The following is an 18,528-nucleotide window of genomic DNA, read 5'->3' as shown; positions in this document are numbered from 1 at the left end:
CAACTGGAGACCCTGGCTACTAATCCAGTTGGCCTCTCCTGCATGCTGGGATAGATTGAAGGCAAAAGGAGAAGGGGGTGGCAGAGGATGAGATGGCTTGATAGCATCACTGACTCAGTGAGTGATAAATGTGAGCAAACGCTGGGAGATAGCAGAGGACAGAGGAGCCTGGTGTGCTGCAGTCCATAGGGTTGCAAAGAGTCAGACGTGACTTAGCGACTGAATGGCAACAACAGCATCAGTGGGAAGAACAGAATCTCCTGCCAAGGACAGGCCCTTCTTGAACTTTGGTGACGCAATGACTGCTCTCAACCATAATTCTTGTTCTGTGTGGTCACCCCCACCGGGACATGAAAAGAGTCCAGTCAGTACTTCATGTCACCCTGTTTACACAAAGTTATTGGATAAGACTTTCGGGTCTTTGCAAAGACCAACTATATGATTCTGTCAATAAACATTGTCCCGTGTCTGTCTGGTTCTGGCCTTAGACCCCAGGCTTACAGCGTATGTACACATGACCACGATCACCTGTGGATTCCTACAAACCCCAGGCCCCACCCTTCCAAGTGGCCTTGCCAGACTTCCTCCACAGGTGTCCTCACAATGGAATGTCTTGTTTTGCTTTCTTCCTCTCCCCTGAATGGTAAGAGCCGGGACACTGCAAGACTCTGAAACCAAGATAGGGATTCCCCACTGTCACAGGCGAGGCAAAGGTGAAAGTGAAAGTCGCTCATTTGTGTCCGACTCTTTGCGACCCCATGGACTATTCAGTCCATGGAATTCTCCAGGCCAGAATACTGGCGTGGGTGGCCATTCCCTTCTCCAGGGAATCTTCCCAACCCAGAGATCGAACCCAGGTGTCCCACTTGCAGGCGGATTCTATACCAGCTGAGCCACAAGGGAAGTCCAAGAATACTGGAGCCTATCCTTTCTTCAGGTGATCTTCCCGACCCAGGAATCGAACCAGGGTCTCGTGCATTGCAGGCGGATTCTTAACCAGCTGGGCTACAAAGGAAACAGGCGAGGCAAGGGCAGTGTCATATCTTAAAGTGTTGACCTGTGTTTTCTGCCCTTCACCTCTGGGATTTTAAATTCCATTTCCTCCACACCCAGCCCAGCCAGAGCAAAAATTCAGACTCAGATAACCAGCTGGTATAAGTGAATGCTCAGTGTTGTTCAGTTGCTAAGTTGTCTCCAACTCTTTGGGACCCCGTGAACGGTGGCACACCAGTCCTTCACTGTCTCCCAGAGTTTGCTTAAACCCGTGTCCATCGAGTCGGTGATGCCATCCAACCATCTCATCCTCTGTCGTCCCCTTCTCCTCCTGCCCTGAATCTTTCCCAGCATCAGGGTCTTTTCCAAGAGGTTGGCTCTTTGCATCAGGTGGCCAAAGCGCTGGAGCTTCAGCACCAGTCTTTCCAATGAGTGTTTAGGGTTATTTCCTTTATCTCTGGGAAATCTCTCTGGGATTCTGACTTTCATTTCCTCCCCATCTGGCCTGAAAGTGAAAGTGAAGTCGCTCAGTCGTGTCCGACTCTTTGCGACCCGGTGGACTGTAGCCCACCAGGCTTCTCCGTCCATGGGATTTTCCAGGCAAGAATACTGGAGTGGGTTGCCATTTCCTTCTCCAGGGGATCTTCCCGACCCAGGGATCAAACCCAGGTCTCCCACATTGCAGGCAGACGCTTTAACCTCTGAGCCACCTAGGTGTGGCCCCACCTGGCCTACATCAAAGCAAAAACCCAGACTCAGAAAGCTAGATGGTTTAAGTGAACCCTCAGTGTATGCAGAAAAAAGCATATTCTCCGCCCTATAGACTGGACTGGAGTGGCCTGGGGGCAGGCCAGGAGGAAGTGGAGGGTTAAAACAGAGTTGGGAGGAGGGTGAGGAGTCCCGAAGATAAATAGCTAGTAAGAAGAGCATCTGGAGGGACAGTACGGGGAGTGGCAGAAGACCAGAGACAGACGGCAGCCCAGAGCTGTGCCCCAGGGGAAGGCGGTGGGCGGTCCTCAAGGGGAGAGCCCTTTTGCACCTTTGTCCTCCTTCCTGCAACACAGGAGACGCAGGTTCGATCCCTGGGTCAGGAAGATCCCCTGGAGAAGGGAAAGGCTACCCACTCCAGTACTCTGGCCTGTAGAGTTCAGTCCATGGCGTCGCAGAGTCAGACATGACTGAGAGACTTTCACTCTCACAGCCAATGCTGGTATTACCCGTTTGATGGAGGATCTCAATTATGTAAAGATGAAATGGTTTCTGTTTTTCTAACTGCTGCTGATGCTTTCCTGCCTGGGTGGCAAGCTTCCTTAAAGACATCTCATTTCAAAACCTCATTTATGATTATTTGGCTGGAATGACCTTCTTAAAGTATGAACAAACAGAGACGCCATTTACTTATTATCTAAAAGCTGCAGTGGGACCAGCCTGAAATACCATTCCAGGGCAAGGGAAGAATGAGTACAGAGTTTACGTTTAAAGGGACACTTAACTGCAATGCATGTGTTCAACAAACTGGTTAAAATTATCATGTGAGTGAGATAATTTTTCTGTTTATTTGTATTTCTTCCTGAATGAGTGAATCATTGGCCCAAGTTTTTCATCCATGTTTTCCTATTCAGGACTTAATGATTTTCTTATTATTTTATTAACTATTAACTTTTCGTCATATTTGGTGGTAAATATTTTTTCCTGATATGTCCTTTGCTGTTTAATTACAGTTTTTGATGCTTTACAAATACTTATGACTACTTTGGCCACCTCATGGGAAGAGTTGACTCATTGGAAAAGACTCTGATGCTGGGAGGGATTGGGGGCAGGAGGAGAAGGGGACGACAGAGGATGAGATGGCTGGATGGCATCACTGACTCGATGGACGTGGGTCTGGGTGAACTCTGGGAGTTGGTGATGGACAGGGAGGCCTGGCGTGCTGCGATTCATGGGGTCGCAAAGAGTCGGACATGACTGAGCGACTGAACTGAACTGAACTGACTGATGACTACACACAATTTTTAAAACTTAGGTAGTTCTTTCCCATCAAGTTTTTTTTATCTTAAATCAACTCTGAATATTCATTGGAGGGACTGATGCTGAAGCCGAAGCTCCAATACTTTGGCCACCTGATGCAAAGAGTTGATTCACTGGAAAATCCTGATGCTGGAAAAGATTGAAGGCAGGAGAAGCGGGCAACAGAGGATGAGATGTGATAGCATCACCAACTCAATGGACATGAATGTGAAAAAACTCCAGCAGATAGTAGAGGACAGAGGAGCCAAAAGTGCTGCAGTCCACGAGGCTGAAGAGTCAGACACAACTTAGCAACTGAACAACAACACAAGGTTGTTTTTATAACAAGGGCAAAACCCAACTGTCACAAGACTATCACTGTCACAAGAATATGACTGTTACAAGAATATCACAGAATGGTTACCTGCGTTCTGGTCCATGCTTTCCTTGATGCCTTCCAAGAGCTCCTGAGCATCCTCCACATTATCCTCCTCTTCCTCCTCTTCACCTTCTTCTTCTCCTCCTTCTGTTACATCCTTAGGTGTAATGATTGCCTCCTATATATCACAAAGATATTCAAATAGCGTGATGTCCTGCATTGATTGGCTACTCTTAAACCTTGTGGCAAATGATCCTGGAAAAGGCTGGTACCCAAACAGGGGAGGTACTCAAGGACAGGCATGCAAAAGTGGTCAAGATGCTTGTATCTATGGGACAGATGAGCATCTTGTGGGTTTCTTACTCTCTTTTAGATGAGTAATCTATTTCTGTGCTAATGCCAGAACCACTTAAGAATCAACACTCTCTCTACCCACGGACACCACCTAGTAAGCATCGTTGAGTCAGACATGACTTAGTGACTAAACAAGAACATATATCCAAAAACCATAAAAACATTAATTTGAAAAGATGCATGCACCTCAATCACAGCAGCATTATTTATGATTGCCAAGATAGGGAAGCAACCTAAGGTCTATCAACAGATATGTATTTATATCACATGATGGAATACTACCCAGCCATGAAAAATAATGAAAATTTGCCTCTTGCAATAAATGGATGGACTTGGAGGGCATTATGCTAAGTGAAATAAGTCAGACAGAGAAGAACGAATACTGTATGATATCACTTATATGTGGAATCTAAAAAATACAGCAAACTAATGAATATAACAAAAAAGAAACAGACTCAGAGATACAGAGGACAAACTAGTGGTTACCAATGTGGAGAGGGAAGTGCGGAGGGGCTACGTAAGGGCAGAAAGGTAAGAGGCACAAACTATTATTTCTAAAAGAAGATACAAGGGTATACTGTACAACACTGGGAGTATAGCCAATGCTTTATAATAACTGTAAATGGAATATAATCTTTAAAAATTGTAAATCACTTTGTACATGTGTAAGTTATACAATATTATAAATCAACTATACTATACAATTTTTAAATTGTACAACTATACAGTTTTAAAAAGAATAACAAAACCGCCAGTCAACAGAGAGAATACAAGATATATTTTGAGCAACAACTAGAGACAGACAAAAGTTTAAAGTCCACCCATGAAAGATGCTTCCACCTTACGAAGGAAAACCCTTTGGGATTCTGTGTTTTCATAATAGGGGCTGACAACAAACTCCAGTTAAAATAACAAATCTCTTTGAAGGATGCCACAGAAGATCAGTGACTTCTTAATTATAAGACTAAGAAAAGGCATTTTTAAATTATTGAAATCCCCAATAAAGTTGCTAAAATTGTTACCAGTTTCGCTATGGCTTCAGAGATGACATCTTTCAATTTAATGTGGTGCAGTTTATAGTATTTGGCTAAAACTTCAGCGACGCTGGATTTTCCCACAGCAGGAGGACCGAGAATGCAAATCTTGATCGGCTAAAAGAGGAGAAAAGGGATGACACAGGGCCTCTGAATGATCTGCAGCTAAGCTAGATCTTTATTTCAAGGATCAGCCCTTTGAAGTCTCAGGATTCCGCAGGCCGGTTCACTGCTTCATCAAGAGCCCAGAGTCACTTTCTCTTGGTGTTTAATGAGCATCTACTATGTGTCCTGATCTGCGCATGGGGGACAAGACACAGCAAACTGTGCTCAGGAGCACCCTAAAAGTACTTAAAAACAAAAAAAAGCAAAGTAGTTGAGCATTACACACTACAATTTCACCTTTGCAGTGTTACCCCTGTAAAGACAGCAAAGACAGAGAAGAGTTTCTAGTCTACTCTTAGAAAGTGCTTAATTTATTGCCTCTTGAACATTGTTTCTGGATTAAACTTGGTCTTGAATTATCTTTTCCTTTTTAAACCAGTTAATTTATTCTAGTTTTTTTAAAAATACACCCATTAAAAAAAAATTTCCTCTGCTGAAAAACTTGCTTGGATGCTAAAGAAGCTCACTACATTCATAACTGGTGAGCAAATGTTTATTTCTAACAGAAATAAAAATACCGGTGACAAATAAGTCATTTCTTTTGAAATGGTTCAAATGGTTGTGAAACTGAAGCTTGGTATTTTGCAAGGCAAATTTTCAAAATTTTAAATTAAAAAAAAAATCATGCCAAAGCAAAGAAATTTCCATGGGCAGAGTGTCCATGTGCTTAAAGCTTACATAATTTCATACATGGAGTTGATTATCATGATTACTGCTATCATTATTAGTACTACTACTATTGTTATTACTATTTGTCAGGCTGTGAAGGGAGTGAGCAGAGGCCCTGCAGGGGTGCTGGGTAAGGTGTGGTGGACATGAATGATCTCGTCTGCTCAGGGGCAGGCTCTCAGGGTGATGGCGATGACCAAGGTGGTGGGCATGAGAGGGTAGGAGTCAGCAGAGCAACACTGGAACTGAGTCTTGATGCACAGAGCTGGGCTCCAAGGGGCACATGGTGCCTTCACCAAGACGTGAGGGCCGGTGGTCAACTGGGCAGGTTCACCTGCCTGTGTCACCCACACACCAAGAGTGGATCTGTCTCCTGGCGTAGGGATGCTCACCTTGTGTGCTGCGTGCTAAATTGCATCTGACTCTTTGTGACTCTATGGACTGTAGCCTGCCAGGCTCCTCTGTCCATGGGATTTTTTAGGCAAGACTACTGGAGTGGATCACCATTTCCTCCACCAGGGGATCTTCCCAACCCAGGGATCAAACCCATGTCTCCTGCGTCTCCTGCACTGAAGGTGGATTCTTTACCTGATGAGCCATCAGAGAAGCCACCTTATCAGGGTACAAAGCAGGAGCTGGTAGTTTACTCGTTTATAATGACAAGTAGGGTTGCCACTGGGCTCAGGACTCTCCAAGGGCTCGTGTTTGGTATATTACCCCTCAAGGCAGACACGTATAGAAAATAGTTTGATGAGCTTTGATCAGAGTGAGAGTTGGATGAATGGACTGTTGAGTGGCAATAGATCAAGGTGGCTGAATGCACCTGGCTCTGCACAGGGCCGGCTTTGCTTTGTTAAAGGAATGGGATTGTGGGGGCCATTGGCTCAATGCCACCGGCATGGCATTGTCTACACTGCCCTCGGTCGTGTTTGCTGTTCTATGCTGCCATGCTCACCAACGCCCCAGGGATGGACAGACTCACTTTAATCTTTAGGTATGCTTACTCCTTCTATCATATTCTGTCCAGTTTTGCTCATCAGAAACCACATGGTCTCTTTAAGGTGTCTTGTCCTACCTCCACTCTGACTTGGTGTTGTTCTAAGTTGACCCACAGATGACAACACTAGTCTAACCTCTTGAGTTGCTCTGTGCTTCAGGACAGTCTCCAAGGACAGCCATCGTGGGTGTCTCAGATGCTTAAAAGCATCATCGTTTCTCTTGCAAGTTGGTACATCTTTTACTGATTCTCAACAAGGCATCATTTTCCAGAGAGTATGATTTTTAGGCTACAAATGCAACTCTGCTGGCTTTTGTTCAGTATTTCCATGCACAATGGCAACCTGAGGGCACCTGTTCCTCGTGGACTGTAGTTTTCTAAATGCTTTCTCCTGTCATATTCACTCTCATCTTGGGAAAGCCTCCCTGTGAGAAATCCAAAGATCTGGGCAAGTGCTGCCTTTACCTGACTTCAGAGATGGAGCTGTGGAGGCTCCACAGTTCGGCCGTTCAAGCTAAGTTGGCATCTTAGCTAGTCTGAATCCCTGACTAGCTGTGTGACCTTGAAGAAATTGCTCCATCTCTCTGAGCTTTGGTTTCCTCATCTGGAATATGGAGATAAGAATATCTACGGCAAGTTGTGATTGCTAAAACGATCAGAAGGGCCTTCTCTGCTGATTCAGTGGTTAAGATTTTGCCTGCCAATGCAGGAGGCGCAGATTCGATCCTTGGCTGGGGACCTAAGTTCCCACATGCCTTGTGGCCAAAAAGCAAAACATAAAACAGAAGCAATATTGTAACAAATTCAATAAAGACTTTAAAAATGATCCACATCAACAACAAAAATCTTAAAAAAAAAAAAAATTAAAATGACCAGCAAATCCCCTGGCCAATCAGAAAAGATCAAAGTAATCATCAGCCTTCCCTACCTCCTACCTACCCAGATGGATACCCAGGTGAAACATGGACCATTGAGGGACCTGACATCTTCCCTTATAGAGACGGCTCTGTGACACTCAGTCTGGGGCTCACTATCATGTTCAGTTGGTGTCACGCATAACGGTCATCAGTGTCAACTCAAAAATTTTTAATATTCAATTGGCAAGTTTCCAATAGAATATAGATGCGGATTGTTAGACCTGAACAACGGGTCAGACCTGATAAAGAACTTGAATTTAGAAATTCAGACATGTGAAAGAAAAGTACTTCCATTGGTGTAATTACACCAAAGCCTCATGTACTTTGCTTAAATCAGAAGCTTAAATAGGAAGTGGTTATAGTTACCAATAATCTTCTGCTTTGCTTGTACTCTTTGAGGATGCTGTTGATATTTTCCACAAATCCTGCTTGAGCGAACCATCGAATGTTAAAATTCTCCTTCACAAAGAGTGCTTCCATCCTCAAATTGACCAGTAAGTGGTCAATATTCTCTTGCTAAGAGAGAAAAGGACGTCAAAGACTTGTCTCCTGCCAGCCCCCTCCCCCGACAGTTATAACAAACCTAAATCACCGAAGTTATTGAAGAAAAATATGGACGCATTTGCTAAACATGAATGTCAGTGAAGACAGCTCTAAGTTTGATACTTTGGCCACCTGATGGGAAGAGCCAACTCATTGGGAAAGACCCTGATGCTGGGAAAGATTGAAGGCAGGAGAAGAAGGGGATGGCAGAGGCTGAGATGGTTAGACAGCATCACTGACTCAGTGGACATGAGTTTGAGCAAACTCTGGAAGATAGTGAAGAACAGGGAAGCCCGGCGTGCTGCAGTCCACGGGGTCGCAGAGAGTTGGACACGACTTAGCGACTGAATGACAAGTTTTGACAGAGCACCTGCTGTGAGACTCTGTGACCCCAAAGTCTCCCCACACTTGCTCTCTTGTGATGGGCGGTGTCCTGCCTTACACAGTTACACAAACAAAGAGTAGGGAGAGGGACTTCCTTGGTGGTCCAGTGGTTAAGGCTCTGTGGTTCCACTGCAGGAGGCATGGATTGGGCCATGCAGTGCGGCAAAAAAAAAAAAAAAAAAAAAATGGTAGAGAGATACTAGAAGTGCAAGTGGAAGATTTCTTCCTTTAAAAAAAAAAAGGTTTTTAAAAACTCTACCAGTTTTTTGAGTATTGCAATCTCATGGTTCAAAATCCAAAAGAACAAAAAGTACAGGGCAAACATACACACTACTATATACACGTAGATAACCAACAAGGACCTAGTGTGTCATACAGAGAACTCGACTCAGTATTTTGTAATAACCTAAGGGGGAAAGAATTTGAAAAAAAAAATAGATATATGTATATATAACTGAATCACTTTTCTGTACACCTGAAACGAACATCACAATGGAAATTAACTATACTTCACACTTAAAAAAAAAAAAAATAGTAGAGGGGCAAAGTGCCCCCTTTGGCCCCAGTCACCATCCACCCAGTTCTGCTTCTCAGAAGCAAGCAACGATATCAGTCCTTTCGGAATCATGCCCAGTCAACTCTTTCGCTAGAATTTATTTCTTAAAGGGAAGATTATATCCTAAAACAAGCTGGAAGAATGCACTGCATGGCTAAAACTGTCCTCTTCTTGTTGCAGTGATGAGATCAGAAATTCAGCCTCCTCTTTGAATTTTAGAAAGGAGGCAAAGAGAACAGCATCCAGTGTTTGTATAGCATTTTATACATTAGACAGCTTTCAAATATATTTTTTGATCATGATCTCTGAAGGATTTTCAGAGGGAAAACAAACAAACAAAGAAAACAAAGAAAAAAAAAAAACAGGCTCACAGAAGAGAAGTTGCTACAGGTTAGAATTTCCACTGTAAAGGAGGAGCTGAAATGAACCCGCAAAGCCAGATCCTCTGACTCCAGATCTCTCAAGAAGCAATACCTTCAGGAAAAGAGTAGGAAAAACACAAAAAAATCTCTCATATACTAACTGTTAAGTCCTTGGTTAGGAAAGCATTTTCCTTGGGTACTTTCTGGATTTTCCCAGGGCCAGTACTTTTACTGATGCACTGTTAGAGAAAAACAGAAATATTATTTTGGTTGACCTGTAAGATTTTGATGTAAAATTTCTCAAACAAATGCAAACATAACTGAATACAAAAAAAATCTGCAAAGCAACAGGGGAGAGCCCTGAGGACATGAACTGGTTTATTAGTTCCACACAGAGCAAAGGATCCTCACGGCACAACAGGAACTGGACACAGAGATGAATAAAGCCCGATCCCTGCCCTCAGGGAGCTCCCAATCTGAAAAGGGAGAGACAGACGGGTACTCAGATGCTGGTGTGTAATGTCTGATGTTAGGAATATGGAAACGAGGTGCTGGGGCTGCAGGGGAGGTGGGGTGGAGGTAGCGAGGGTGCAGAGGAAGAGGTCTGAGGTGAATCTTTATTTACTTGTTTTGGCCACACCTTTCAGCAAGCGGCGGGCTTCCCAGGTGGCTCAGTGGTAAAGAATCCACCTGCCAATGCAGGTGGCACAGGAGACATGGGCTTGATTCCTGGGTCGGGAAGATCCCCTGGAGTAGGAAATAGCAACCCACTCCAGTATTCTTTCCTGGAGAACCCTGTGGACAGAGGAGCCTGGAGGGCTATAGTCCATAGTGTGGCACAGAGTTGGTCACGACTAAGCGACTGAGCACACACGCACTCGGCAGGAAGTACTTCCACCATCAGGGATCGGCCTGCACCTCCTGCAGCGCGAGCTCGAGTCCTAGCCCGTGGACCAGCGCGGAAGCCCCTGAGCTGAACCGTAGAGGTGAGTAGGGGTCAGTTCCCTGGCAGTTCAGTGGTTAGGATTCCACACTCTGACTGCAGAGGGCCCAGCTTCCGTCTCTGGTCAGGGAACTAAGATCCCACATGCTGCTCTGTGTGGGACCCTCCTCCCATAAAAGATGAGCAGGGGGTGCCCTGGGGAGGGGCAAAGGAAGGCTGCACTGGCTGAGCCAGCTGGGCCACAAGGTGACCTTTAGCCAGAGCAGCCTGGAGAGGAGAGGAGATCTTCAAAGATCAGAGCTCCTGGAAGCTGCCAGTAGGTTTGGAGAACTTGACCATTATCAGTACTCTGGGGCACAGGTCACAGATTCTAGTAGTCCGGTGTGTGATTTGTGTCTGAACCCTACAGTGGCCTTTTCTGCTCCTTTCCGTGCATATACTGGGGAGAGACTATCATGGTTGTCATTTCCCAGCATATGTATGCTGCTGCTACTGCTGCTAAGTCGCTTCAGTCGTGTCCGACTCTGCGACCCCACAGACGACAGCCCACCAGGCTCCCCTGTCCCTGGGATTCTCCAGGCAAGAATACTGGAGTGGGTTGCCATTTCCTCCTCCAAGCATACATATACTGCAGATGCAAATAGTAAGCTTCGGTTTTGTTGTTGTACAGACCCCGTGGACTGTAGCCTGCCAGGCTCCTTTGTCCATGGGATTTCCCAGGCAAGAACACTAGAATGGGTTGCCATTTCCTTCTCCAGGGGCTCTTACTGATGCAGGGATCGAACCCAAGTCTCCGGCATTGGCAGGTGGACTCTTTACCACTGAGCCACCAGGGAAGCCCAAGCTTGGGTTTAAGGATATTCTATTTTAGGCCCCACCCCCACCCTACACCCAATCTTGTTAGCACCTCTGATTCCACCTTGAGGGGCTGGGGTAAAATGATTTAAGAGATGCCACCCAGCCTGGGATGACACGGCTATACCTTGACAAAGTCTTCCAGGGTGTGAACTGACTCGTCCACAGCCACCAGGTAGCGGAGCTTCGGCACGTGGTCTATGATGTTCTGTATCACTCTGCAGACCCACAGGGAGCATCATCCCCAGAGGGAGCAAACACAGGAGATGTTTGTTTATGTGAATAGGATTCGCTGATTGCTACCCCCATCACTCTGCAGACCCCCAGGGAGCATCATCCCCAGAGGGAGTAAATACAGGAGATGTTTGTTTATGTGAATAGGATTCGCCGATTGCTACCCCCACGGGCCAGGGGCTTTGACGATTTAGTGGATTATCTCACTTTCATTTTCCTACAAGGTCAAGGTTGGAATGATGGTCCCCAGGCTACAGAGGAGGAGGCTGGTAAAGAGTTAAGTGACATTTCTTGGGCTGAAGAGTTACTGGGAAGGTAGAAGGGCCAGGATTGGAAACCAGATCCATCTGCTTACAAGAGTAGCTGAGCCCTGTCAGGACTTGTGTCGATGAAGTCCGTTCACCCACTACCTCAATGAAGTCTCATGACAGTGCTTTGGGGAAGGTCTTTCACAAAGTAAGACATGAATTCACAGAAGCTATGACTCCTTAAGTCACATAGCATGGAGTGGCTTAGACTTCCCACCTTGGATTAATAATGAATGACGGCCAACATTTCTGAGGGCTTAATGCCATCAACCCTGTGCTGTGGGCTACCCCAGGTTTTACCCCACTGAATTCTCACAACACTCAAGTAAGGCTATTATCATCCCCATCTCACAAATGAGAAAATCAGACCCAGAGAAGTTAAGCAACTTCCCCAAACTCACACAGCTACTGAGGCAGAGCAGGGATTTGCACACAGATGAAAAACAATTCCTAAGAAACAACATTGAAGAGAAGATTGTCACGAGACTGTGGATTCTACCTCTATCGTGGCTCCCTTTCTAGTCAAATGGAAATAAAACAAATGCACCTGTCTAAATCTCTATTTCATATTTGTTTTATATTAATTTCACAGAACATTGCCTCTTTTAGCTTCTTCCTTTGTTAAATATTTGACAATCTTCAAGAAATTAGCAGGGAAAAAAATTCTACCAAAAGGGCCCCTGAGTCCTTGTGTAATGGGAATAATTTAATTAATTTAATAATGTAAGATGCTTTCATATCTTTAAAACTTGATAACGTGGTAATGTAAAGTTTCTGCAGAAAAGAAGAGTCTGTCTCAGCCTCACCGTGTTCAGTGTTAATGTGGCCTGGAGCAGATTGAGGTTTTGAGTGGAGTCTGAAGCTTAGGGAATCCTTCTTTGAGAATAGTAATGAAGATTAAGTTTAGGGCTGTGGAAGGGACCCACGCAGGGGAAGGGTCCTGAAGTTTAAGTCTCATTGTTTCCCAGTAAATACTGCCTGGGATTGGGACTAAGTGACTAATGGAGAGAAAGAGAGGGATCTAGAAACCAGAGAAGGGGAATTCCCTAGCAGTCCAGTGGTTAGGGCTCCACACTTTCACTGCAGGGGGCATGGGTTCTATCCCTGGTCAGGGAACTAAGTTCCCACTAGCCACATGGCCAAATTTAAAAAAGAGAAGAGAGAGAGAGAAAGAAAAAGAAACCAGAAAGACTCTCAGAGAGGCACTGGTTCCTCCTGTGGGGTGAGCCAAGGGGATAACAGAATGAAGCTCTTGGAACTCGAAATGCAGGTGTGATGAATTGCAAATAAATTGAACCCATCTCTTACCTAGTGTTTAAGTCAGCATGTGCAAAGAAGGATATGGGGATCTGGGGATACTCTGTGAGTCTGAAAAACACTGGAAGATGTGCAACTGTGCTCCTAGGGTGAACTTGAACTTGAACTTGAACTTGCTGTCGGAAGTGGGGAACTCTTAGATAACAGACACTATTTCATCAGACACTATTTCAATAGTATTTCATCACTATTTCATCAGACAGACACTATTTCAAAGTGGAGCTGATAAAAGTACCGTTTACTTAGGGTTGCTGTGAAGAAGAAATACAATAATACGCATGAGGATCTTAGCACTTGGTAAGAAACAAACGCGTCGGTCAGTTAATTCTAGGGCAGTCACACGGCTGGGAGAACACTTACCCTGCTAGATCAAGAACGTGAATGGCTGGAATGACATTTGTACCATCTCCAAACACTGGTAATGCAGGGACTTCACCCAACCAAGCTAGCTAAAATAAAGAAAATCAAAAGCATTTTTCCCCAGTTCCATGTGCCTGACTATTACAGCTCACAAAGACAGCCATAGTTGGAGACATCCAAAAAGATCTATCTAACTGATGAAGTAATCAGCTTAAGATGTTTTATAAATCAGTTCTGATGAGATTTAGTTAATCAAATCCTATTAAAAGAAATAAAGTGCAACCTCAGGGCTGAAATACTTTTCATTAGCTATCTTTAGTAGTCATCTGCCTGTTATCTACATAGACAGAACATACTGCAGTATGTACAATGTCTTCAATTTTTATTTTTATGAGAATTAAAATTTCAAAGTACCCCCACTGGTTGGGGGTTATTATCATCAGTTTGTAGATGAAATGCTTAGTGGATAAAGTACCTTTCAGGAATTAGACTTCTGATAAGTCCTTTACACTGAATTTGAACCATGATCTTCACAGAGTCCAAATCCTTGTCTTTTCCCTTCATTAAACATTTCAGTAAATAGATAGTGTGGGTACTGTTTAATTATCCTGAGTGAAAGAGGTAGGGGTGGGGGCCTCAGCAGATCACTGGATATTTTGGACTTGGGGAAAACCATTTAAGGGCTTTAAGCAGGGAAGTGAAATGACTGGATTTGCTTTAGGATCCCCTGGAGAGGGAATGGCAACCCACCCCAGTATTCTTGCCTGGAGAATCCCATGGACAGAGGAGCCTGGTGGGCTGCATACAGTCCATGGGGTCGCAAAGAGTTGGACACGATGGAGTGACCAACACTTCCACTTTCACTTTCTTGTGAAGGGATGATAATGGGAAGTAAGAGTTTAAATGGAGAGACCTAAGCCATGTGAATGGCTGGAATGACATTTGTTTCATCTCCAAACACTGGTAATGCAGGGACTTCACCCAACCAAGCTAGCTAAAATAAAGAAAATCAAAAGCATTTTTCCCCAGTTCCATGTGCCTGACTATTACAGCTCACAAAGACAGCCATAGTTGGAGACATCCAAAAAGATCTATCTAACTGATGAAGTAATCTCGTCCAGAGAGGGTTTCGCCTAGTCAGTGGGTGGGGAGTTGGGAGTGCTGGGTTGAAGAAAGGGAAATTCTGGGGAGACTATCTCCATGGGGCTTGAGGATCTCGTGGTGGACGAGAAGGAGGGAGGAGTTGGGCTTTGGTTGGTGTAGCTGGGTGCAAGGTGGCCCACTTTTCTGATATGGGGCCCCGGGAAGAGCTGCAGATTTGGGAAGTGACCATAGATACAGTTTGGATTTGTGAAACACGCACGTTGAGGTGCTGGACCTGCAGAGGGAGAGGGAGTTCCACTGGACACTGATGTTTAAGTCAGTGGCACCAGTCATGGGATTGAATGGCCCAACCCTGGGAAAGATTTTCTTTTTAATGAAAAATAAATAAATTAGAAAAAAATAAATATTTAGAAATTTGCCATCTTAAAAAAAATCCTCATAGTTATAGAAAAGTCATACCTTAAAAAAAGCATGCAAGATGCCTCCTTCCATTCCATACTGAAGTCCAGCAGCAACTACATAAGTGGCGAATTTTCTGACCTATGAGATAAAATACAAAAGAAAAGCTAAACGTAGTATTATAAATCGCAGTGAATCAGATTATTTTAGTGATTTTTTTTTAAATGAGCAGTTTAGTAAGTCTCATCACCTCTTTCAAAAACTCCTAACATATTTTGTGTGCCTGGCCTCTTGTTAATCCTTCAGCTGATTAGAGCACGCTCATTGGTGTCCGAACTACAATTATCAGTACAGACAACCCCCACCCTACCACCACTGAGATTCGATTTGGGGCGGCTGGATGTTGCTAAGTTGAAGAGAGAATTGTGAAATGAAGATGGAACCCAAGTGAAGATGGAACCCAAGTAGAGATGGGAACACCCCCCAACCACCACCACCAGTATGAGAGAACTGGGGTCTTTGAGTGAACTTTGTGAAAAGTGAAAGTCGTTCAGTCCTGTCTGACTCTTTCCAAGTCCATGGACTATACCGTCCATGGATTTCTCCAGGCCAGAATATTGGAGTGGGTAGCCTTTCCCTTCTCCAGCGGATCTTCCCAACCCAGGGATTGAACCCAGGTCTCCTGCGTTGCAGGTGGATTCTTTACCAGCTGAGCCACCAGGGCATTGTAACTGATCTATGTTCCTGTACAACTGGGCCAGTGGATAAGCAAGGCAAGGGCAAGGTGACCAGGTCCCCTAGCTCTTCCTGCCTGTCCTAGAGAACGCGATAACAAAAGTCCGCAAAGGATTTAAAAAGCTTATGAACTTGCCTCAAAATGCTAAATTGGCCCACTGCTGCTGCTGGTGCTAAGTCTCTTCAGTCGTGTCCGACTCTGTGCGACCCCATAGACGGCAGCCCACCAGGCTCCCCCGTCCCTGGGATTCTCCAGGCAAGAATACTGGAGTGGACTGCCATTTCCTTCTCCAAAATTGGTCCATAGTCTTGTGTTTATAGTATAGCTTGTAACTATGAGTGTGATGGCTGCTGATGTGGTGACAGTAGATAAATACTGGACAACCAGCCCCAGGAACACAGTGACCACGTCTGTTTTGTTCATGGCTATGAGACCAGCTCCTACCCACAGTGCCTGGTACACAGTAGGATCTTAACGGATGTGAGTTACAAGATTCTTTCCAAGGGTCTATCTACTTGATGAAAAACACTAGGTTAAAGAAGAGTTATTAGGATGAACACATTGGCCAGAGCAACCTTATTTCCTAATTGTTCAGAAAAGAGTGGCTAACAAAGCTTGGGATAATTAATAGAGGAATGGATAAAGATGTGGTGCATATATACCATCGAATACTACTCAGCCCTAAAAAAGAACTAAATAATGCCATTTGCAGCTAGAGATAATCATACTTGGTGAAGTAAGTCAGAAAGAGAAAGACAAATACATATGATATCACTTACACATGGAATCTAAAATATGACCCAAATGAACTTATCTATAGAACAGAAACAGGCTCACAGACATATAGAATAGACTGTGGTTGACAAGGAGAAAGGGAGAAGAAAGAGGGGTGTACTGGGAGTTTGGTGTTGGTAGATGTAAACTATTACATTTAGAATGGTAAACAACAGATCCTACTGTATAGCACAGGGAACTCTGTTCCATATCTTGTAATAAACCATAATGGAAAAGAAAATAAAGAATGAATGCATGTGTGTGTATACCTGAGTCTCTTGGCTGTACAGCAGAGATTGGGACAACATTGTATATTACCTATATTTTAATCAAGAAAAAATTTAAAAAGAAAAATAGGGACAAAAAACCCTAAATTTTGATTGTGTCATTTAGAGCATGGGACATATGTCATGTTCTTATAATAAAAAAAGATACTAAGATGATGCTGTTTCTCCATTTTATTTATTTATTTATGGCTACATTGCACAGGCACTCCGGATCTTAGTTCCCTGACCAGGGGTTGAGCCCATGCCCCGTGCAGTGAAAATGCAGAGTCCCAAACACTGGGCCGCCAGGGAATTCCCTTATTTCTCCATTTTAGATTGTCATTCACATTCCCTCATAGCTCAGTCGGTAAAGAATTTGCTTGCAGTGCAGGAGACCCGGGTTCGATCTCTGGGTTGGGAAGATCCCCTGGAGAAGAAATGGCAACCCACTCCAGTATCCTTGTCTGGTAAATCCCACGGACAGAGGACCCTGGTGGGCTGCAGTCCATGGGGTCTCAAAGAGTCGGGCATGACTGAGCGACTAACACTCCCATTATTTTTGCATGTGTGATCATGCCTTCTCAACCAGTGATCAAGAAATCATGGATTTTCCATTGGGACAGGTTTAATATAATATAGGATTTGGAGCTGGAAGAAATTTAGATTGTCTAGTCTAAACCCTTTTATATTGCCTGCTGCTGCTGCTGCTAAGTCGCTTCAGTTGTGTTCGACTCTGTGCGACCCCATAGATGGCACCCCACCAGGCTCCCCCGTCCCTGGGATTCTCCAGGCAAGAACACTGGAGTGGGTTGCCATTTCCTTCTCCAATGCATGAACGTGAAAAGTGAAAGTGAAGTCGCTCAGTTGTGTCCAACTCTTAGCGACCCCATGGATTGCAGCCCACCAGGCTCCTCCGTCCATGTGGATTTTCCAGGCAAGAGTGCTGGAGTGGGGTGCCGTTGCCTTCTCCATTATATTACCTACTTAACTCCAAAAGTTGAATGACTTGGCTAAGATCATAAGTTAATGGATTAGAATTCCTAATATCATATTTTTTTTCTTCAAATATTTTATATTCACAGTGTTTGTATCGCCAAAGTAAAAAAGAAAAAAATTTACTAGAAGCACAGTTTTGGGAACAGAGTTCCTTGTGTAATATTCTCTGAGACCACTAGGTGTCGTCTTAGAACTATAATTACCTACCATTACTGACGGTCTCGTGACTATGGGAAAATAGCAGTGGATGAAAACTTAGAGGTTTGGGGGTTCCATACAAATGTACGTAAGTTAAATGAGGCTAATGATAGTATCACTTAATTCACAACGTTGTAAGGATTACCTATGAGGTATATGAGGATTACATGAGGTACTGTAAGTAATACATCTGGCATAGTGCCTGGTACACGGAAAGCAAGCTTTCAATTTTTAGCTTGTTATTGTTTATTCATCACCAAGGCATCCCTGTCATATAATTTGATATAGAGAAATTAAAAAATTTTACAATATATGGATTTCAAAATGATAAAAATTTTCTGCAAGTGAAGGCTAACAAGCTATTATCTTTGTTGAATTCTCAGCTAGAGGTATGTCAACAATCAGTGACATAGATGTGTCAAGATGAACTCGATTGAATGGTGGAGTTTTGGAGTCAGGAAAAAAATAACAAAACCCACAGGCTTTGGTGTCTGATGGATCCAGGTTTCAGTCACAGCTCCCTACCACTTGACACCTCTTTCCCACAAAGTCTGCATTTGTGAAATTAGAATAATTATGTACGTACACAGGGCTTTCCCTGTGTGGCTAAAACTCTACGCTCCTAACGCGGGGGGCGGGGGGGGGGGGGGGGGAGGGGCGCGGCTGGTGAACTAGACC

At 44.2% G+C, this 18,528-nt stretch overlaps 1 protein-coding gene across 1 annotated transcript in view; it reads right to left on the bottom strand.

Moving 5' to 3' along the window:
* Positions 1 to 18,528, bottom strand: part of AK7 (adenylate kinase 7) — a 68,229-nt gene that overhangs the window by 16,202 nt on the left and 33,499 nt on the right. The window contains exons 6-12 of the mRNA XM_027521395.1: positions 14,941 to 15,021; positions 13,378 to 13,466; positions 11,286 to 11,376; positions 9,522 to 9,599; positions 7,882 to 8,031; positions 4,756 to 4,884; positions 3,425 to 3,557 (exon numbers count right to left, since the gene is read on the bottom strand). Coding sequence (XP_027377196.1) covers positions 3,425 to 3,557; positions 4,756 to 4,884; positions 7,882 to 8,031; positions 9,522 to 9,599; positions 11,286 to 11,376; positions 13,378 to 13,466; positions 14,941 to 15,021 — 751 coding nt within the window. The remainder of the gene's footprint in view (positions 1 to 3,424; positions 3,558 to 4,755; positions 4,885 to 7,881; positions 8,032 to 9,521; positions 9,600 to 11,285; positions 11,377 to 13,377; positions 13,467 to 14,940; positions 15,022 to 18,528) is intronic.

This window comes from Bos indicus x Bos taurus, chromosome 21 (genome assembly GCF_003369695.1).
Source record: "Bos indicus x Bos taurus breed Angus x Brahman F1 hybrid chromosome 21, Bos_hybrid_MaternalHap_v2.0, whole genome shotgun sequence".
Classification (NCBI taxonomy): domain Eukaryota; kingdom Metazoa; phylum Chordata; class Mammalia; order Artiodactyla; family Bovidae; genus Bos; species Bos indicus x Bos taurus.
The sequence above is the reverse complement of the archived record's forward strand: the minus strand, read 5'-3'. Positions and strand labels throughout refer to the sequence as shown.